This window comes from Lampetra planeri, chromosome 2, assembly GCF_965212315.1.
Source record: "Lampetra planeri chromosome 2, kcLamPlan1.2.h2, whole genome shotgun sequence".
NCBI classification, from domain to species: Eukaryota; Metazoa; Chordata; class Hyperoartia; order Petromyzontiformes; family Petromyzontidae; genus Lampetra; species Lampetra planeri.
The window spans coordinates 29,467,773-29,489,952 of NC_136108.1; the positions used below are offsets into that span (position 1 = coordinate 29,467,773).

A 22,180-nucleotide genomic window follows, 5' to 3' on the forward strand; every position below is an offset into this window, starting at 1 on the left:
TACTGTGGTCGAAGCCAGCGGTTGTTTTGGGGGGGGGAACCACTCTTGGGCGTGAGCCACAGACCAAGGAAGTGGTTGTTGCAGTCATGGTCAGGGTTTTACCAATTTCACCCCCAATTTCACAACCTTATAATCAGCCAAAGCATTGGTTCCATGACAAAAAATCCAGAATTGGAGGCTTAGAAAGTACAGTTAGGAACACAGAATTCAGGCTTGGGGTAATTAACGATAGAACAAGGATTGGCTTTAGTCTATGGTCCCACGATAGTCTAAATCCAATGCTATTCAAGAGTCCGAATCAATGCTAGTGAAGCATCCTAATCCCACACAGTTAAAGTCTTAATCAAATACTACTTGTGAAGAGTATAAAGTCCAAACTACGTACTGTCGTCAAATGTATCAAGGAGATGAAGCGATCACATCAGCGTACGTGCAGGAGCGAGGTGGATCGTAGGACCGTGAGAGATTGACCACGGCTGCTGATGATGTTGATGATCTTAACTCCGCCAAAGTCTCCATACTAGTAGTACACTGTGTAAAATCCCACATTAGTCATGATTCTAAATCCAAACCCTATGGCAGTCCCAAGTCGAAATGCGGACCGAGTCCCACGCTGGTCCTTCTCGCGTAAAGTTAATTAGGTTTGTTTTAATCCTAACGCCTCTGCTCAGCACGGCCTCCTCGCAGTCACTAATAAGGCGATCACTCAAACAAGGCTGTCTGTGTAGGTGCGACGCGCTCCGATTAACGAGACGGGGAAGCGAGTGCAAACGTGTTTAATAAAACAAACATCACCTCTTTGTAAAGCAATGTAAGCCGCTTCATGAAGGAATTAAATGAAACCAACAAGGCAAAGAGCTGGGGGGAGAGAGAGAGAGAGGCCAGGGGACGTGAGGGAGGAGGTGTGGGGAGTACTCTCTAATGAATGTACCTCGTGTAATTTAATGAGATTTGTGGGTAATGTGGGAGCACGTTTTGCTGCCACTCTGTGTTTGGAGGCAACGCTGCTGGGAAACATTGCTCCCAAAGGTTCCATGGTTGTGGACCAACGTGTTTCGTTTAACACGGTGGAATCGACCCATGTCTGCGAATTATTTTATGACTCAAAATCCATCACGATATACATTTCGAACAATGTTGCCGTATTGCATTGAATGGGCGCTACGGTGTTTATGGATGACTCGTTTCTATAACACCGGGCAGCTGGGCAGTATATTTAAAATGTCACAGTGCTGATGAGACTCAAATAGGTGAATCCAGCGCAGAATTTACTCCAGGAAGGCAACAGTGTGGAAGGCTCAGGCAGAGGCTGATGCCTGAATTGATGTTTGGTTGTATGCTTTGTCAGTTTAACACGTGGCAGGCTTTCACGACCAATATTATCCATGAGAGAGGTTTTTGGAGTTAGATCACGTAAATATGAATGTGTCGTTAAACCCGCCACCACCCGACACAGCCAATTAGTAAGGTTTGTCACGTAAACACAAACTCGTTACTAAATCTGGCTGTTGCCTGATGATGCTAGTTGTAATTACTGACGAAACGTCGTACTCGAATTGTAAATGTTGTGGGTTTACTCTCCAACACACCGGTGTGTTGTACTAGTAACGATGCCAATGTTTTGTTTATGTGACAAACCTTACTAATTATCTGGTGGCAGGTTCAACGACACATTCATCTTTACGTGATCTAACCCAAAAAAAACCTCTATTACGTATGATTTTTGTGGAGCTCACCATTGTCTACAATATCATCGCAAGGAAGCAAATCGGACACACTCGTTATTCCAGAACCTCCCCAGGCAGTCATTGCACCTCATTTTAGGAAGACGAAAACAAAATCAACATTTCAAAAGAGGAACGCCTCAAGACACTCGACCTCATTCACCATTAACGTTGCCTGTTTAACACGTAGGCTTTCGCGACCAATATTAATCATAATAAACGTTTTTGGGTTAGATCGCGTTATTCATAAATGTTTTGTAACCCTCCACTACCCGACACGGCCAATCAGTAAAAAAGTGTCACGTTGACAAAAGACAAAATAGTTCACTACTTTAGCAAATTGCCCGATGATGCTGGATGTAATTACCAGCGAAACGTCGTACTCAAAAATTGTAAATGTTGTGGATTCCCTCTTCAACACACCGGTGGGCTAAAGTAGTGAACTATTTGTCTTCTGTCAACAAGACACTTTTTTACTGATTGGCCGTGTCGGGTGGTGGAGGGTTACGACACATTTATAAATAACGCGATCTAACCCAAAAACGTTTATTATGATTAACATTGCCCGATCACAGAAACATAAAAATAGAATGTTTTGGAAAATGGTCTTCAAAGTACAGCTTCATTGTATGAAATTCATTACGCCCTGTTTTGGTCGGCTGTCGCCAATAAATGATAAATATATAAAACAGACGAGGGTCTGTTTCGCCACCAAAAATAAAATAGCATTCAAGACTCTCTTGCCCGTGGGGATTCTGGAGTAATACTTTCCAGCAGCGGTTGTTTAAGCAAGAAGACTCGAGACTGGTTGCAGTTCTGTGGGATTTGCGACGTAAGAGCTGAAGTTGAACGGTGGAATGTTCATACAAATATCTTATTGTTGTTGAACACGTCATTGTCTGTATTTAGCATCGACTGAGACCGAGTAAAGAAAATCGACACAAGAAGGAACTTAGTTCAAACCCCCATCTGCCAGGCTTTTGAATGTCACCGAACCAGCGACATAGATCAGCGGTAGAACGTTCGTTGCTGTTGCGAATCTAGAAGGCCGCCCTGGCATCACTGAGGGCTTATTGACATTGCGAGCCGTTTAGTTTACCACCGAGCCACATGGCCTCGGGTTTCCTATAGGCTGAGTAGGTATCTTTCCTTACCTAAATCTGTCACCAGGCTCTCTGTGGGGTCCCCCCCCCTCCTCCCCAGCCCAAGAAACCTAGCACAGACACGAACGGTCCCTCATTGAGCTTAATAGACGAGTAGCGTGCAAATGCGTTGCAAAACAGCAGCAGCAACAACGCTGCAGTTTTAACATATGAAGCTGCGCAACATATGAAGAGTGCAACACAATTGCATGTGGGAAAATTGCAAAATTCAACTTCACCTTGTAACAAATGCTGCTGGAAAACAACAGGACCCCTTGGGATAATGGACCTAAGAGTTACATTTCCACAGTAATTAGATTAGAGAACAGACCCAAGCGTGCTGGACCATCCTCCCAGCATGGCTCGTTTTTTATTCCAACGTTTTAACATCCACGCAAACATCCACCACCCCCACCCCAGCCTAGCCAGAAGGAAGCGTTCGTAAAAAAAGAAATGTAAACACAACGTGTAATGCACGCTTGGGTTCGGTAATGCTTTCCCAATCAATAATTTATTATTTTAGTAAAATTTCCTTCGGCCGATCTAAGCAAAAGATGGTGTCGTTTTGGTCAGTGTCGAATGCGCCATCACATGGCTCCAAGGAGAGCACAAGTAAAGGTTTTCGGTTCCATTCATAAAATGAGCAAAGGGGCTCAGTAATACCTTGCTTCCATGGACGGTCAACTCGCAAGTCTCTTGCAGCAATACTTGAGTAAAATGTCAAGACTGTTTTTATGACAAAATTGAATATTAAATTCTATGTTCCTGCTGCCTACATTTTTCATTGAAATGTTGCGTGACGCAATTCTACTCTTTAAGTCGAGAATTCAGAGGCCAGCCAATAAGTCAGGCTGCAGCCCAAAATTGCAAGACTCGAGTCAATAAAATGCACGAAAACTCTGTCAGGGGCCAACACAAGCACTGTCGAGATATGCGACTACATGAAGTATGTGGAAAATGACATGTGTGGTATTGCTGTGGGCTTGATCCTTAAATGCTGCTACGAAGATCCTGGTCAAAGCCATCCTACCCAGTTCATGAACCAAGCCAGCCCACTTTTCATTGATCACAGCAACAAGGCACAGATGTTTTAGCTTTTGATGATGCAACAGGTGTTCTAGGGTTTACAAATAGAATATCGATAGGCAGATCAAACAGGACTGCAATTATTTAGCAAATTCGAGGTAGCCAACTATCCACATCAGTGAGTGGCATCGCTATCATTATCCACTCGTGCTATTTTTAGAATCATCCTTCTAAGTCCAGTAATGCTGCACTTGAATGGACAGTTATTTTACTCAAATGGTACTTGCCATATGAATGTGGAATGCCCATGTTCCATCATCATTACTATGTAGAGCCAAGCACCACCAAATGCTCATTCCAAAGCACAAGACCCTTGACCTAAAGAAATCTATATGCGTAACAAATGCTGAAGTCGGCACCAACTTTTAACCAAAATTGATGCATTTTTCTGACCCAAGGGAGAAGCTGGACTCGATCTAAATGCCGAGGGATTTTTCCTTGTATTTTGTGTGTTGCGTCTAATAACCGATATCACTCTCGTTGCCTGGGATCTTGTATAATCTAATCCAATACAATCCAATCTAACGGGCACAGACCACAAAACCCTCTCCACAGCACGCAGCCGTTTATAGAAATGGCTTTGCGTGTGTGGGGGGGGGGTCTGCTTCAATTAATCAACCGTGGCCACATTTCACATTATGTTTCGGTTTTAATGCACGAAATGGCGTAACAGAATCCACAACATCCTTCCCTCCATTTGAGAGCTGGTCGGCCTGTTTCCTAGTGGCATGTTTATTTTTGGGCTGTTGAGAGGTCATTGGGCGACTGCTGTTGCCGAATGGACAAGTGTATTGTTAATGCACCGATGTAATGCGTGCAGTTGCTTTTAACCTAAATTGCTCCCATGAACCAAGCTTCACCTCGCCCCGTCTCCTGCGTGGCTTTGTTACTTTCACAAGCACGATTACACCTGCTACACAAAGCCGATCGTAGGACGCCCTCTACAGACCACTGAAGCAGTCGCTATGCAAGAGTTTCGTCGCTGACAAGAAAAAAAAGGATGTTTTTCCGTCAGTGACCGCGAATGTCCTATTTTTTTTACTTGTCCTGTTGTTTATCACTGAAGGATCAACGATTTACAATGGCTATTTAACTCAACCCTTACAATCCAAGAAAAAGTTTGTTTTGTCAGAACACTTCGTTTTGCATTGCCACTGCCTACCGTAATACAACTGAGCAAGGTTTTGTTTTGGGATGACATTCATTGAAAGCCGTTCAAATCAATAACAGGGTACAGTATCAATGCAAACAGCCATTTTCTTCCAACAGAGCTATAAAGTATAAGGTTCTTATATATGAATTAAACCCGCTCTAAAGGCAACTAGGTTTATTGTATTAAAAGTAATTGTATAAACTTGTTTGTATATATTTAAACTCGATTCGAAGCTTTCGTGACTGCAGGAATTACTCTTAGGTTCTTTCGGTAGTCACGAAGAAATAAGTTGAATAATAATAAAATACGTTTCGATTGCAACACCATCAAATACAAATGAATGCAACCAGGCTATGCGTTGTGTTAACCAACTGTGCTGCATTGCATTACTCTTTAATTTTACTAAATTTGTTGTAAAACTTCCTATTTCTCTAAATTTTTCCTTGCTCGTCTGTTTCACACTTAACTTCTAATTTAGCAATCTTTGGAAGAACGTAATCAACCAGGCTATGCGTTGTTTTAACCGACTTGCATTTCATTACACTTCCTAATTTTACTAAATTTGCTTTCTCAAACTTCCGATTTTCTTGCTCTAAACATTGCCGTGCTGGTTTATAGTCCATTGTCTCTCCTCTGGCCACGAGGATCCAGAATTCCACAACTCTCATTGTCCTCTGCCCCAAACCCTCCCCCCCTATTTAAGGCCTCGACAGTGGCACCGTCTTTCTGCTTATCATTCTTTGGAGCGTGGTCAGCCAAGTGGAGTGTTGGCCGGCTGTGTGTTGTTGCATTGTTGTTTTTTCTCATTCATTCTTACCCTTTGGTTGCTTGTTGCAATCGAAACGTCATATTCTATTTGATTTTCGACGTGACTTTACCAAAATGTATATTTATTTTAGTAATTCACAGCACAAACCATCAGTGAATATTGAGGCTCATCCAGAAGCTACTTCAGTCCTTCCAGCACAAAGCATTAAAAAGCACTGCACCACACCAACTTAATCGAAATTAATGCCAGTCATTTTTATTTAAAACTTTTGGCTACGACATGGATACAAAACGTAAAAGATAAATTAGCCTGGATGGAGTCCAGCTTTCACGAGTCATGTTAATACAACATCACCCACATGTGGACACAGGACGTCACCGCTAATAGGCACCTTTCAGAAACTGAGATTTGCACTGAACGTTTAGCTTTGCCGCAACAAAGCGGTAACAGCAGCAACTGATAAGAACCACGTGTTGACTTGACAATACCCTCAGCCAACTTGCATCCTGATGAAACATGCAAAAGTAACATTTATGACAGCTTTGTTAGGATAACCTCAAAGATGGTGCAAGCCCAACAGAGGACATGTACAACATTATCATCATTGCCACCAGCCTACACATTTAGACTTTGCCTCATTTTAAAACACTCGTGCTGGTGAAGTGATAACGCCAACAATTTCGCCTTTATTAAGGATTATAAATACACCACAGGCCTGCGATCCGACTTTGCAACCACTTTGCCCTCAGGCTGTTAACATGACAACTCAATATTAGTTCATTATTCGTTTTCACAGATGGTTGTACAGACTGGACTCAAGCACCCAGGCATCTGTAAATGATGTTTCAAGTGCTGAGAAAAGACAACTGCCTCACCTTGTGCACATAGCAGCAGCTGGGGACACCGCGCACTACAGTATACGTGTTGTAGTGAACATCTGCACTCGATCGCAGCACGTTTGAAAAAGTGCTCTATGGAAAGGTGTGCATGTGTGTGCACGAGTCTAGTTACCGCACAGATGATCCGCATTAGCAACAAGCTGGGACACCACTCTATAATCTCATCGCATCAGCAGCACAGACCTCTCTTCACGCAACGAATACTCGCGCTCAGTAGAGCGACCGTACGAACTCGGTGGGAAGAATATCTTGGCAAACCAACATGGATCGAAGTGCCGGCTTCTTTGCTTGCAAATAAATGGAAAGCTCAGTTCGCTTGCCGGCCGCTCATACGTGCTCAATTTTATACATGTGACCTCCAATGCTGCTGATGAGCGTCTCACACACACACACGGTATCTGCAAACATCATCAACACATTTCACCACGCCAGAAACAAACCATGGGGACTTATTTAAAAAAAAACACTTCAGAAGACCAACGGATCTCTGGACGAACCTGTTTCGGATTGAATAACCCTCATGCAGTTAATTGCCAAACATCACTTTCACCACAGCTGCCAAACGCAGCTACATTTCACCCCATATCTTTGCCATCCAGGTATCTGTATCTCTGAACAAACACAATTTTGTCATTATTACAAATATGCTTTGCATTTTTTGCTGCTCGGTTGCATGGAGCTGATTGTTTTGCGTCAACGCAGAATAGCAACACAGCCCGACATCAACCAACCACTCAAATCGGAATAATGAAAACTCTCATTCAGTCTGCGCTGCAGGAAAATAACGGAATCGACTGAGTTCATCCGTTGAAATAAAAATACATAGCATGGACTGAGCAACTTAGGGTAGCCTTTAAAAAAGTGGGGGGGGGGGGGGTAAAATGCTTTAGCCTCCATGCCTGTTCAAGAACTACACTTTTGGCCTAAAAAGACAAGATGGTGACAGCAAAAATAAAATAAGAGCGCTCCTAAGAAAACCAGCCTCCGCTTCTGCATCCACCTCGACAAGCCGCAGGCACGGTAATCACCTCCCGCGTTTCTCCTGCACCGCAGCGCTCAATCTCACGACTGCACCGTGTCGTTAGCGCGAGTGCAGGCGGGAGTGCCGTGGCCCAGGGTTAGGCGGTCAAATCGCTTTGGCCTGCCCCTATTGCCCACGTGCACCTCCCCGCTTGCCCTCCTCCCTCGGGAGCTCGAGCGGCGGCTTTAGAAGTCTGCGTCGAGCGTGAACTGGTGGTCGACCTTAGACATGACGCCCATTTTCTGGTACTCGGCCACTTTCTTCTCGAAGAAGTTGGTCTTCCCCTCCAGCGAAATATTTTCCATGAAGTCGAAGGGGTTCTCCGCACGGTACACCTATCGGAAAATGCGAGGACCGATAGTTAATACGAGTGCGAGTTTTACTGACACATGAACGAAGAGGGATAAACCTCACCTATCCACATTCAACTGCTGAACATTTAACAATACAGGTTAACAGTATAATATAAAGTTAAGTTATTCACACTTTTTTAGGATAAAATAATCAAGTCACGTACAATTTGTATTTGAAAATTATAATTTTGGGGAACGAAAGGCACTTAGTATTGCGCTGAGCTTTGATCAGTTACACCCTTGGTGTTCGTAACGCGTATGCATGAAAATCGATTATAACCTTTCAACTATTCACAAATTTGGTAATCTGCGTACTATTCACATTGGGGCTCCCTAGTATCAGTTTGCCTGTGCACACAGCTATTAGCTTCCACAGCCACATAACATAGTCTCACTGGACCAAAATTTAAGGGTAGCAGTTTCCAACCGTTCAACCTGTGAATCACCGTTAACCCTCAAAATTCAATGATTTAATATTTTTTATTAACTCTTAATTGTAGCATTTGCAAGTTCCGTGCACCACTTTCCATGGCCCTGTTGATCACCAGTGGCCCACAAGTTGGAAACACCAGAGAGAAGAAACGAAATAAAAGTGTTGGTCAACCCTTAGAAGAATACAAATGTGATATTGTGGAGTTCACGAACTACATCCAGCAACCCAACTCCCTATCCTTTGCTCACCTTGGCACAACCGAGTTCTCCAAGCAGCCTGTCGGCCACAAACTCGATGTACTGCTTCATGAGGTCACAGTTCATGCCGATAAGGTTGACGGGCAGCGCGTCCGTCAGAAACTCCTGCTCAATGATCACAGCGTCCATCACGATCTGCTGTACACGCGACTCCTCGGGCTTGTGCACCAGGTGGCGGAACATGAGGCACGCAAAGTCGCAGTGCAGACCCTGACGCACGGAAGACGAGGAAAGAACGGGCAAGAGGGAAGACAAGACGAGACAGACATGGAGACCACAGGCAGTCATTACCAAAGAGCTAAGTCAGATTTGCATACCAGGCTCCTGCCAAATCAATGGATTGCACAAAAAATGTCAGTTCTCTTTCATTCAAATAAATATTTTTTGTCTTGTCTGTACTGTCTAGTCCACTGTTTGGCTTATACGTACCGAAAGCAATTTAAATTATACACAATATTGAAATAATGCATATTAAGTGGTTTAATGCACGCTCGTTTTTGTCTCATTGCCACAGTTACGCGTTTTCTATATTTAATCATTTGTGCCATCTTGTCAAGTCTTGTTCGTACTGTTGTACTTGTAGTCTTGTCATTGATTCAATTAAACCCAAGTTAGATCTGAACCGTCTGTAATATTACGTAAAAACTAAGTTATGAACGGATGTATACAAAACGATCAAGAACACCCATAAAGCCTTAACAGACTGTCGGAGCAAGTGCTGTTAGCGAGCACTTACTAACGGCCGGCACATGAGGCGGGTGGCCAGCACGCCCGTCCGCCGTTTATGTCTCCCTAGTGGCGATGTTAACACACTGCACCAGGTACTAATTTGAGGCCAAGTCGACCTAGGGGAGGCCCAGTACCGGTTTAGATAATATAATCACGGATGTTGGCCGTGAGTGGGAATTGAACTCGGCCACCGTGTTCTTAGCACAGTGTGCAAACCGTTACACGATTGCTCCCCATATATACACACAGAGCAGTGACAAATAACACCAATTTAAAAATGATTAGCACCACACAAATACCGAGGAACATTGTGCTTCCTCGGTGTTAGTGAGGGTGTCCGAATGTAAAGTACTTCACCACTATTACTTAAACACAGCTATCGAGATGGGACGTTATACAGAACACAGTTGATCTTGCTTGCACTTTAAGGTCTTCAGCTCATATGCAAATAACGTGCGAGGGATTGTGCTTTGGCAGATGTGCTCTGATCATGTCAGCACATACCAGGCACAGACCCACACGCAAAGGAGGTGCTCACCTCGTCACGGCTAATGAGCTCATTGGAGAATGTGAGGCCGGGCATGAGACCACGCTTCTTCAGCCAGAAGATGGAGGCAAACGACCCCGAAAAAAAGATGCCCTCGACAGCAGCAAAGGCCAGAACACGTTCACCTGCACAGTACACATGGCACAATAAATGGTACGAGCTCCCACATCCATTCTAAACAGGGTCTCCTCCCTCTCAAAAGAGAATTTATGTGCAAAGGCCCTCTGCTGGTTGAAGAGATTGCTCAATAACAGAGTTCTGAAAAGCAAGATGCACCTTAATTGTGCGTGGTGTGAATGTTCTACTAATGTGGTCACATACACACAAACCCACTGGATTATAATAACCTAGAGTGGGATAAGAATCAATTTAAGAGATCTCGGATCCAATTGTGGCATTCCAGCTCATTCGTGTTACGACAAGACACAGAGCAGCATAATTTGGAAATAATTGTAGGGATAAAAGAATGTGGATATAGGTAAATTGGGAGTCTTTGATTGGGGTATGATAGGTTCATGTTTGGGGAGAGCACGGGTCATACCGAAGGTGGCGTTACTGTCGGAGATCCAGCGGAGCGCCCAGTCTGCCTTCCTCTTGACGCACGGCAGAGTCTCGATGGCGTTGAAGAGAAACTCCCTACCCAAGCAAGACCACAACTAAATCAGCACGTGCACCACACAATACACTGATATCCAGTTCTTGGGAAGGGAGTGTTTCATTAAGCCGAATGTGCTGAAGTTTCTTTACTCCCGCATGAGCGATAGCTTTCTCCAGGTTACCCCTGGTTTTCTGCTGCATGCTAAATGCTCAGCGAAAAGGAACCAACCAAAAACTCAAAGAACCCACTTAAAAGTCTCCATACTCCAAGGCTTTTCTAGATACGTTTTTTCACGAGGCATGAGTTAATGCTGGTGGTCGCAATGAAGATGAGGGCTGTGTTGATTAAAGTTTCGCAGAGCGTTCCTCTACCTCTGGGTAGGGTCCTTGATGTACGTGTCGATGAGAAGGCTGTACATCTCCGAGTGGATGTTCTCCATTGCGATTTGGAAGCCATAGAAGCATCGTGCCTCTGTGATCTGCACTTCCTGGCTGAAGCGCTCCACCTGGTGCCAAACAGCAAGGCAAGGAAATATACAAAACAGCTATTTTTTATGCACCGGATTTTTGGTTGACACTTCTCGTACAACGATCTTTTTGAGTAAAAGTTTTTTGGCAGGCAAAAAGTCTAATCATCGACTGACCAGATTCTCATTGACGATGCCGTCGCTGGCAGCAAAAAAAGCGAGGACGTGGGAGATGAAGTGTTGCTCCTCTGGCTTTAGCTGCTCCCAGTGCTGCTGATCTTTGGACAGGTCCACCTGAAAGCAATAGCAGGATGAGAGTGTGAGCTGGAGTAACCAACACAAAAAAAACTTTGAGCAGCTGGAATCACACAGACCAGCCACATTTGATGAAATACATGCTGTGGAAAAAGAGCATTTTCAGCAAAGGTCACCGATATTAACATTGTATTCTGCTTTCATCTACAATTCAGTAATTTGGGCAACTTAAAAATACATTGGTAGCAGGTTCAATTAAATCACAGGCTCTTAGTGCCATCAAGAGTAATGTTCTTAATGTTTTGGCAGAATAGTCCTCTGCATAAAATATTGAGTTTACAGTGGGGGATCTTAAATACATTGGAATGGACGAGTGAGTTGGGTTGATGCTGTTATTAGAACTAACAAGCAGAGTATTATTAGGTGTGGTGTGACTGGGTTGGCGATACTAGTGTAATTCAAGTATAAGTCTGCGGAGTTTTAATTCTTAGGAACCATGTGTAAACCGAAACGGCAACTTTCTAACTTTAAACATGGCCCAGCACTGTACTTTCAAGCACTCATCAGTGAGTCATGAACCTGGCAGACTAGCCCAAGTCCTCAGATTTTTAAAGAAATTATAGCCTGAACCCGTAAACTAATGTGTATATGGTGAACTCAAATTATGCATTAATTGTATGATTAGTTGAATGTTGGCTGAACGCATATTCCACCAACATTTGGAAAAACAGAAGCCAAACTTTCATTCCATCAGGACTAGTTGCCATTTTACATTACACATTTAACACAAAAAAAACAATTCTGCCAACGAACGACCTGGGCCCAACCAAGGGACACCATACCTCCTCAGCTGTCCAGAAGGAAGCCTCTGCTTTCTTGTACATCTGCCAGATGTCTGGGTACTCGATGGGGAAGATGACAAAGCGGCGAGGGTTGTCCCTCAGCAGAGGTTCCTCCTGGGCACGGGGGTCACGCAACCGTACAACGCCGGCCTGAGGGGGTACAGACACATGCACACCTTCACCGACGTGCACCAACCACACATTTCACAAAGCACCATCCACATAAAGACGCTCCAAATATAATTTTAACAGTTGGTAAAAGTGCCGTTAGAGAGTGCTTCTTAAAGCCGGCACGATACACGAGGGGATGGTGGCTAGTACAACTTCCAGCCACCTGTGTGGATGGAAGTGGTACTATTTATCCACTGCACCAGGTCATCATTTAAGGTCCAGTCTACCTAAACACTGGTTAAGATAGGTCACCGTGAGTGGGAATCGAACTCGCACGGCTAGGTCCATTGCGCAGTGCGCCAAGCACCACGATTCAAAACACGCACCTTCACCAACATCCACCATACCTTCTTCAACATGGACGCATGAACCACACAACCTTCAATAGCAAGCATGTAGGCCAATAGGCAGTACATATAAACCATCGTGCAGACAAAACCACACTTGAAATACAATACAAACAATTGCTCGCAAACATTTAAAAGACCAAACCTGACTCCTCAGCTTGCTCAAAGTTGTATAATTACCTAGAGTAACCTCCCCTCACACGCTGTGTCCACTCTTTATAAAAATCATCGAGATGCCACCAACCACCAAGTTGAGCCTTTTCACCGTAAAAAAAAATCTTCGATATTTTGTTTAAATCAGAGACCACATGCACCTGATCTATAGTAAAACATAGCATGCGTTGTCTACTTAAACAAGGACACACGATCGGCTATATTCATTTAACCAAGCGCTCTTTTGTAATGCAGTCCTGTGCGTTCTTGGTAATAATCATCAGGCGTGTGCGCTCTGTAACTCGACTTGTTCTTACAACGGAGATTGGTAGACATGTAGATTCGGACCTACCATCAGCACCACCTGCTCAACATCTGTACACAAGCTTCTGTGCGCCCTCACACACAAACACCATCTCATTCCATGTCCCCTACTGTATGCGCCACACGTGTGGTTTATAAATAAATCCGTACGCTAACGTAAAAGCACTGTACGGGGCCAACACTTGAGCAATGTGGCCACAAGGTGGCGCACTCGTCTCACTAAACGCGCCGTTTGCGCAACGCCAAACTTCGCTCCTTTATGTAACTACAGCCGATGACCAAGGGATAGAGCCTAAATGTCTCAAAGCATTACCAGCATTACGCTACCGTAAGCGATAGGTTGTCATCAGAGCGTTAGACGCGTCACACGTTTGTGTGCGTCAAAGGCTGGCCCCTGTACTTGAGACGACCACTCAAGAGGGTTCCGATTTAAACGTACCGCGCAAACACCAGTCACAAAAAAAACATTTGAATTTTTCAACGAGGTTCAACTCAATAATAACCCGACGCCTACCGCTAATGTTGCTATAATGAAGGGCGGGTAAATTATACATCACGAATAGAGGGAACACAGAGGGGAGGGCCTGTAGACGGCTGATGCCCGTCAACAGCAGGCCAAGCAGCTGGCCGAGCGATACGAAACAGGTCTCTTTTGTTCGCCTTGAGACTTGGAGACCCGCCCTCCCACACCACTAACCCCACCCCCTCCAATCACCTCGGTCGTTTTCTCTCCAGCCTTTGTATCATCCTGGACGGCGACGGGAAGGTTCTGCGAGACAAACCAACAAAAGGGATGTGCTCAACACAACCCGTATCTCCATTGCAGCACGAGGCGGGGGTGGTGGTTAAACCCAGCTCTTAATACATTACAGCCACTCAATCCACCACCAATGGATCAAGTCTTCCCCACCCCATGTAAAAGTACGTTTTTTTAACCATACTTCACCACACTGGTTAATGGGGGTTTATAAAACGAGGACAAGCCTGGTTGCGAATCAAACGCATGTCGCTGTGTATTCACAGCACAGTGCGCTGTCAACTACCATGTTACTACTTATTTATTTTAAATAGATGGCTCACACAGCAGCTCTTATTTTTCTTGCAAGAAACCAGCTGTCAATGGGTCTCTAATGTGGGGAATAAATAAAAAAAATCGTCTGACGGTTAAACATGGAACGTACAATCAAACTTGTATGTAGGATCACGCGATCATGCTCTTGTCATAATCACGTAACGAGGCAAACCCATTGTTTTGGAAATGCTTATTACAGAGCATGCCGGGGACAGGCGATGGAAGATGTGGAAACTGCAGAGTAACGTACCCAAAACAAACCCCAGAATCTGAAGCATGTTTAACTAGCAAATGTGCAATGTACAGTTATTGTATACCTAGTACCAATGACTCTAAATGCACCCAATCCTGTCATGTCGAAGAAGCCAAGCAGGCCGAGCCTGGCGAGTTCTTTAATGGGTGACCATCAAGACTTGTGAGCTGCCCTGGTGGATTTGTCTAAATATAATTATGAATCCCTTGCGAAATTCTAGAGACTGCATAGCTTTCATGTGCACAACACCAATTCTGTTAAAAGCATTTAAAACTACATTTATTCCTGCTCAAAACACAGTTGTATCAAACATGTGCGCTAAACTGGTTTAGCGGTGACCGAAAAGTGAATTAAAACTCTGGGCTATCAGCCGTGTCAGATCAACAGCTCTCTCCTGGCAATAAAACCCAAACGATGTATTGTGCCAGTTTTTTTACGGCAGTGTAAAACAACCATCTTTTCTGGAGGTAGGTTGTAAGCCATAAGTGCATTTGGGAAATAACCAATTGTATATATAAATATAAAAATCCGCCCAAGGCTTCATTACTGTCGAGTTTGTGTCTGTGTGTGCGTGAAGGCCGTGTCCCCGACGTGGGGAGCGGTTAGCGCTACGCTGCGCTATGAACCCGGCGACCCGAGTTAGATTCCCGCTCACGGCCAACACCAGTGACGATTATCTGAACCGGCCCTGGGCCTCCCCTGGGTCGACTCAGCCTCAAATGAGTACCCGGAGCAGTGTGTAAACATCGCCACTGGGGAGACAAAGGCAGTCGGGCGTGGTGCTGGCCACCCACCCCCTCGTGTACCGTTTCGGCCTTCATAGGTGCTCGCTAACAGCACTTGCCCCTACAGTCTATTAAGGCTATACGGGAGATCTTTGTCTGTGTGTGTGTGTGTGCGTGCGTGAAGGCCGTGTCCCCGACGTGGCCACGGTGAGGCCTTGCCGGGCCCCACGCCCGTAGAGAGGCCCTCACCCGCTCCTGACTGTCGCACAGAATTCTCCGTGCGGCCCGCGATGCCAGCGCCTTGGAGTTGGGGCTCCGCATCTGCTGGGGTCAAGGATCAAATGAGAGATGGGGGACAGACGCACGAGGAAGAGACGTAGGACAAGAAAGAGAGAGAATAGGGAGAAAGAGACATGAGATGAGGGGAGAGATAAACACGGAGAGACAAGTAAATTAGTTATTACAAAAAGTACTTCGATATACCATTTAATCTTGATTTGAAGCTTTCGTGACTGCAGGAATCCATACGCTTAGGTTCTTTCGGTAAAGTCACGTAGGTAGAAATTAAATAAAAACAAATCACGACGTTTCGATTGCAACACAAGCATCATCATAAAATGAAATCGCGACGTGATGATTTCAACACAAGCAATCATCAGATGATGATCATCAGACGAAGATTGCTTGTGTTGCAATCGAAACGTCGTGACTTATTTTATTTCTACCTACGTGACTTTACCGAAAGAACCAAACAGTATATAACAATTTAATTGAACCTATTGACGTACCTAGCCCAATTCGTCTAAAATAACACCCATCTCTAAAGCAAACATGTAACGTTTCGGGAAATGGACCTTCGCGCAGTGTAGAGTTTTTTGTTTATTCGTGTACCGCTACCAACACAGAATCTTTTAACGCAACATTGTTACCAGATGAGATAATAGCAATCTGTACACTAAAGTTGCTTCCGACATATCCACAGCAACCACAAAGTTTATCAATAAAGCACTGCACGCTTATAAATTAAACATACATTATATGGCAGGCTCCGGAGTACCAGACACGTCAATTATAAATAATTTGTGTGTACGCCAACAATTAGCTATGATTATTATCGATCTGGTCACTCATTACAAGCCAATGCATTGTCACCAAACACAAAGGGCAGCGATTAAACCACACACAAAAAAGCCACAAAAACCAGATTACCACACGAACATAGATGCATTTCCCCTCATAAGTCACATTAATTGTATGCGTTGTCAAATTAAACCAAACATCGATTGTTTCATCTTCATCTCGTCCTTCGCGTCTCCCGCCAAACACGAACCGTCGCGCCCTTTTCACGAGGGGTGGTCGCCTTCTTGACCGGAGAAACCGCGTTCTCCTTGTTGGCAGCGAACACCGTTGAGGCAGACATCGTTTATGCGTCGTACGACTGGTAAAACTTGTTAACTTTAAGCTTTTAAGAGGTTCGTTATCGTTAACTGATGAGACTTGAGTCGGATCTTCCAGCTGCAGGGTCCCGCGCTTTGCGTTTCCCGCGCGGAGGTGACGTCATTTATACTCGGCGTGACGTCACCGAGGGCGTGGCCAGGAGCGTGGTCATGACGTCACCACGCCGGAGTCGCGTGGACCGTACCACTTTACAGCGCGGGGAGAATTGTTGGCCGTGTATTGCCAAATGCCTTATTTTCTGCGAATAAAATTAACATAATCACGTAACTTAGTAGTTAGAAAGATTTAATTTAGGAATAAATACCTATTAAGGCTTGTCCCCTTGTAATGAACGTTTCTCATTGTATTAATATTTTACAAGCACCCCTGGCGGTGGTAGTGGTAGAGCCCACATTGGGGGTGGTTGTGTAATTGGTCGGTTGCTTTAGGCGGGAGATTCATTCAAATCAGCTGTTCGGTAACATTACTTACAACGGCGTTAAACTACGCTCGGAAATAGAACAAAGTGTTTAAAATGATGAACATTCTGTGCGTATAATGCTCTAATACGAAGCAAGGTTGACGTTCAACGCGCAATCTATCAGTCTGATGTATTAAAGTTGAAATGTAAACTATAATTAGTTAAACTTGTGCGAAATTATACCGAGTAAATGTACTGTACAGCCTAAGAGCAACGTTTGTAAAATACCCTGCCACGTTGCACAACTTTAATTCCAACTCGTTATAAACTTTATATTATCCTTTTACAGCGATTTAAAAACAGCGATTAACTCGAGTAAGTTACTAATAGCTCGCTTTTGTCATTCTACACGTTGCATTCTTTTTTAGGCGCCAAAAAACGTACGAAAATAAATATTTAAACGCTAAATAAATATTTAACTTAACAGCTGGCGGGACAAAGGCCGCGTCTCAGCCGCTTGCCGCTCCACTGCTGGATGAGACATTCTCTCTATGCCATGTGGGTCATGCTGGGGGGCTATTTGACCATACTTCGTGATGATCAGCGTGGGCTGGTGAGGACGGACAGCAAAGACAAAGATCCATGTCCTCATCATGTCGCCTTCAGACTGTAGGACCGAGTGCTGTGAGCGAGCACTTTTACCAAGGGCCGGCGGCACCACGCCAAGCCGCCTTTATCTCTTCGAGTGGTGATGTTTACACGCCGCACCAGGTACTCATTTGAGGCTAAGTCGATCTAGGTGAGGCTCAGGATCGGGTTCGATAAGTTACTGGTGTTGACCGTGAGCGGGAATCGAACCCGTGGACGTAGCGCAGCACGACAACGATGCAATTGTGGTGGCGGGTTTCACGACACGTTTATACTCTGGTTATTTCGGTAAAGTCACGTCGGTATAAAATACAATTTTATGGATTCCTGCAGTCACGAAAGCTTCAATTCAGATGTAGTTTTATTTTTATTATTTCCCTTCTACGTGACTTTACCGAAAGAACCAATAAGACGACACGTTTATATTTACGCGATCTCACCGAAACAAAACCACCCCTCCTCGTATTATAAATGCGACTGTGTTTGCCCGTGCCGTAGCAGTACAGCATGGCACAACCACGTTGTGCCTGGTGCGGTCACCCATCGAAGAACTATCCAGGCGCCAAACATCCTGATAAGCACTCGTGGGCCGGTCAAATCGATTCAAATCGATCCCATAAGACCGCGATGCTTCGAATTGTTGTTGTCCATCGTCAGAGCGGATTGCAATAATTAGGATCGGTAGAACATGTTAATGAGACAAGACTGTGCGAAAATATGAATTGAGTAACAGTATATATAGTCGGTGGGAGTGAATCGTGTTACATGCCACTAAGGGATGGAATCGTGGACTTGAGATTCGATTACTGGTCGTTACAATGAGGACTTGATTAGAAACTCGGCTTGTAGGCTGATCAATGGACAAGCGTCAAACGAGACGAGGCGTTGAACCAAACGGTAACGATGACATTAATTGGTTCTTGAATTGCATCGTGAAACAAATTGACAACTCCAGAATCGTCAGGAGTGAATCTACGCTGAAGCAAGACCTCCCGCCCAGTCTCAAGACAAAGCCTCCGATTGGCGAACACTCGTTGCTGGCCTTTGTGAAACACGTGGACAGGGCATCTTGAGAGCAGACTGCCAATTGCTGTGAGATGTCGTAAACTTAAGTTACATAATAAACACATTCACTGACAATTGGGTTCGTTTCATGGCTACTGTTCGAATGTTTATTTAAAATTTCGTGCTTTAAGAGCCGCGGTGGCGAGATGTTATCAGATGTTATCTCGTCTAGGAAGCAGGCTATCGTCGGTTCGACCCCGACGCCTGAATATTTAAAGCTTGGATGCTCTCCTCGTGGATTTTATCTCGGGACCCACTGGCTTTTCCCTCCACATTTTAAAACATGCGTTTAGATTACTTGGCTGCGATACATTTCCACAACACACACTTTGTGGCCAGGTCGTTCTGAAACATAGGTAATAGCTCCGAGTTTTACCTGGTAAATACATTTATTTTACATTTTTTATGTTAGCTGTATAAATATTAAATACATTCGTGAAAGCTAAAGCTACGAATTACGAAGACTATTGCACGTATTCCTTAGCCGTGGCTCAATTCAGCACCACATCCTTTTACTGTATATTTCTGGAGGCGTATTATCTGTTATCTTGTTCGTTCACATGCGTGAGTAGTGACCAGCTCGTCCTTGATGTTCAGTTCAGTATAGTACGTGATTTTAAGAACTTAAAATTCAGCAATGTTTAATTATAATTTCCATCCGCTTGGTGCACACCATATCAGTGTCACGGGATGGCAACCGTGGTGGATAGTGGAATTGGGTATGTTAATGTTTGCACGAGGTCATACAATGATGCAATTATATCGAGCATGACCAGCATGCATCAAATGACACAAAGGACCGGCAATGATGGTGAAACCAAGGACACTAGAACTAATGCATAATTAAGACGCGATATTAAATTCCTTAGACTTCAACCTCGCTTATTCGGGGGGGGGGGGGGGCACAATATTTCCAACATTGCAAAAGATGATAGAAACAGCCCATGGAAACCCTCATCCTGCCATAGATTCATAATGGCCGATTGCCATCAAACAAGATTATATACACGCACTGGCGGAGCCAGGGTGGCACGTGTTCCCCCAAATGATCCGATCGAAATCCCAAATTTATATCGGATCATTTATTAGTAATAAATCGGCATGTTGCGACCCCCACTGCCACCGTGTAGCATATTATGTGCCAGGGACTCTGAGATGGTAGGACAATATTCTGAGTCCATAATTGGCAATAAGTAACGACAAAACAGCTATGACTCACATAATTATGCGCAATTGCGTATACAGTACACGACTTCCCTGAATGCATTAACCTTCAGCGAGCGAGATGCTGATCACACACGGTTCGAATTCGACCCTCGGTCGATGGCTGCCATCGCCGCACACGGGGACAAGTCCTTACAACCATCATTTTCCATTGTTGGAGGGGTTGCCCCCCCCCCCAGTACCCGAGTAATCCTGGCTCCGCCATTGTCTACACACGTTTATTAAAATTCATTTTCACCAATCTCAATAGGCTCTAAACTGGTTAAGGACTTGCAGACCGTATAAGATTTTGAATTCATTCTCAGCTTGGCGCAAACCATTACTCCAGCGTCACTGGATATATCATTCTTTTAGGGAAGCCTCCGGTTGCTCATTGAAAGCAAGGCTTCCTTCCCCACCAGCTTTACACAATGGGCATTTGCCCTAAACGTTGGTGATATTTTATCGTGAAGTGTCAATATGACCAATGATTTAACCATCAGTCTCTCGTCCGGACTTCTGAAGTCAACTGTACCTGGTTAAAATTGGTCTTTGGACATCACGAGGGTGAAAAGTGCGAGTGGTTTTATCCATACCACATGCCTCGTGCCATTTTAAATAGGTGCTTGCAAACAGAACAATGTGCATAGCTGCATTTTTTTAATCTCTTCGTATGGGGCACAAATTCCACACCATCTTTTTAGCCATTCACTAGAAAACTTACCACCAAGACATGGCTAGAAATGGGCATGGTCTAAACAAGTCAGATCTTTAAAAAAAAGTCATAATTTCAGTAATATATCAATACTCTTTGGTTATTTCGGTAAAGGTCACGTAGATAGAAAATGTATAGATCACGACGTTTCGATCACAACACAAGCGACCGTCTTCAGGTGAGAGAGAAAGCTACTGAAACAAGGTCTTATATAGGCCTGAGATGGATGCAGCCTCAGGGTAAGAGGGCAGGGCTAGAGCTGGTCTCCCTGGAGGCTGTGGAAGTGGCTATTGTATTGTGAAAGATTAGCATGTCAATGCACGAGCTTCGCATGTCGCAGCATCGGTGACTGAGCGGGAAGGATATCCAAGCCCGTCAATACAAAGACATCCAACCAAATAATGCAACTCAGTCGGCTAAAAATCACAGGATGGAAACATCACGGCAGGTCAAGACTTTACCTCGGTAATCACGTCCTTCCAATGATTGCTCAATTTGTACCCATCTTCACAGTTGAAGTTGCATCTGCATTTATATCTAGATGGCTTCATGAACAAATCTCTGATAGCCAGTGGGTTTGCAGAGTATCTTCATCTTGGAAAAAAATATATTTCGTGTGCCCACAGCATTAAAACAATGATCAGCAACAGCAGAGGTATTGGGTCCCACCGTGCTTCAGATCTGCCTTGTGTTCGTGAACAAGGTTCGAGACATGTCGTTTCGTTTAACCAAGGCAGGTCTGAAGCACAGTAGGAACAATACCTCTGCCGTTGCTGTGTTTTAACGCTGTGGGCACACGAAATATATTTTTCCAAGACGAAGGTACTCTGCAAACCCACTGGCCATCAGATTTGTTCATGAAGCCATCCAGATATAAGACAACTTCAACCGAGATGGGTACAAATTGAGCAATCTTTGGAAGGACGTGATTAACGAGGTAAAGTCTTAACCTGCCGTGATGTTTCCATTTTTCCTGCGATATTAGCCGACTCGGAGTTGCATTATTAGGTTGGATTTCTTTGTATTGACAGGGCTGAATGTCCTTCTCGCTCAGTCACCGATGCTGCGACATACTAAGCTCGTGCATTGACATGCCAAATACAATAGCTACTTACACAACCTCAGGGAGACCATCTCTAGCCCCGCCCTCTTACCCTGAGGCTGCATCCATCTCAGGCCTATACAAGACCTTGTCTCAGCAGCTCTCACCTGAAGACGGTCACTTGTGTTGTGATGGAAACGTCGCGATCCATTTTCTATCTACGCGACTTTACCAAAAAGAACCAGAGTATGGATTCCTGCAGTTACAAAAGCTTCAAATCTATATTAATCTATCAACTTTCAAAATGAGTATTTCCACACAAAACCACCA

At 44.4% G+C, this 22,180-nt stretch overlaps 1 protein-coding gene and 1 long non-coding RNA gene across 3 annotated transcripts; one reads left to right on the forward strand and one right to left on the reverse strand.

Moving 5' to 3' along the window:
- Nucleotides 1-6,103: 6,103 nt before the first annotated feature.
- LOC144731054 (ribonucleoside-diphosphate reductase subunit M2-like) lies at nt 6,104-16,855 on the reverse strand. Of its 2 annotated transcripts, XM_078612052.1 has the most exons (10): nt 16,650-16,855; nt 15,569-15,640; nt 13,985-14,038; nt 12,275-12,424; nt 11,355-11,471; nt 11,083-11,216; nt 10,655-10,749; nt 10,105-10,238; nt 8,829-9,047; nt 6,104-8,129 (listed from the first exon to the last, which is right to left on the reverse strand). In XM_078612052.1, exons 1-10 carry the CDS (start codon nt 16,737-16,739, stop codon nt 7,980-7,982), a joined length of 1,215 nt encoding a protein of 404 aa, XP_078468178.1. In that variant the 5' UTR covers nt 16,740-16,855; the 3' UTR covers nt 6,104-7,979. The 2 variants fall into 2 exon arrangements, with proteins under 2 accessions (XP_078468178.1, XP_078468185.1); XM_078612059.1 differs by lacking the exons at nt 13,985-14,038; nt 15,569-15,640; nt 16,650-16,855 and adding an exon at nt 13,298-13,446.
- Nucleotides 13,995-15,708, forward strand: LOC144731070 (uncharacterized). The gene is made up of 2 exons (XR_013587897.1): nt 13,995-14,190; nt 15,504-15,708. It is a non-coding gene; the product is annotated as an uncharacterized LOC144731070 (long non-coding RNA).
- Nucleotides 16,856-22,180: the final 5,325 nt, after the last annotated feature.

Coding starts and splice junctions, on each gene's coding strand:
- LOC144731054 (XM_078612052.1), bottom strand. CDS start 16,739: ATGTCTGCCTCAACGGTGTTCGCTGCCAACAAGGAGAACGCGGTTTCT. Junction 12,425..13,984: donor CTGGAGAGAAAACGACCGAG/GTGATTGGAGGG, acceptor GTACCCCCTCAG/GCCGGCGTTGTACGGTTGCG. Junction 11,472..12,274: donor CCTTCTGGACAGCTGAGGAG/GTATGGTGTCCC, acceptor TATTGCTTTCAG/GTGGACCTGTCCAAAGATCA.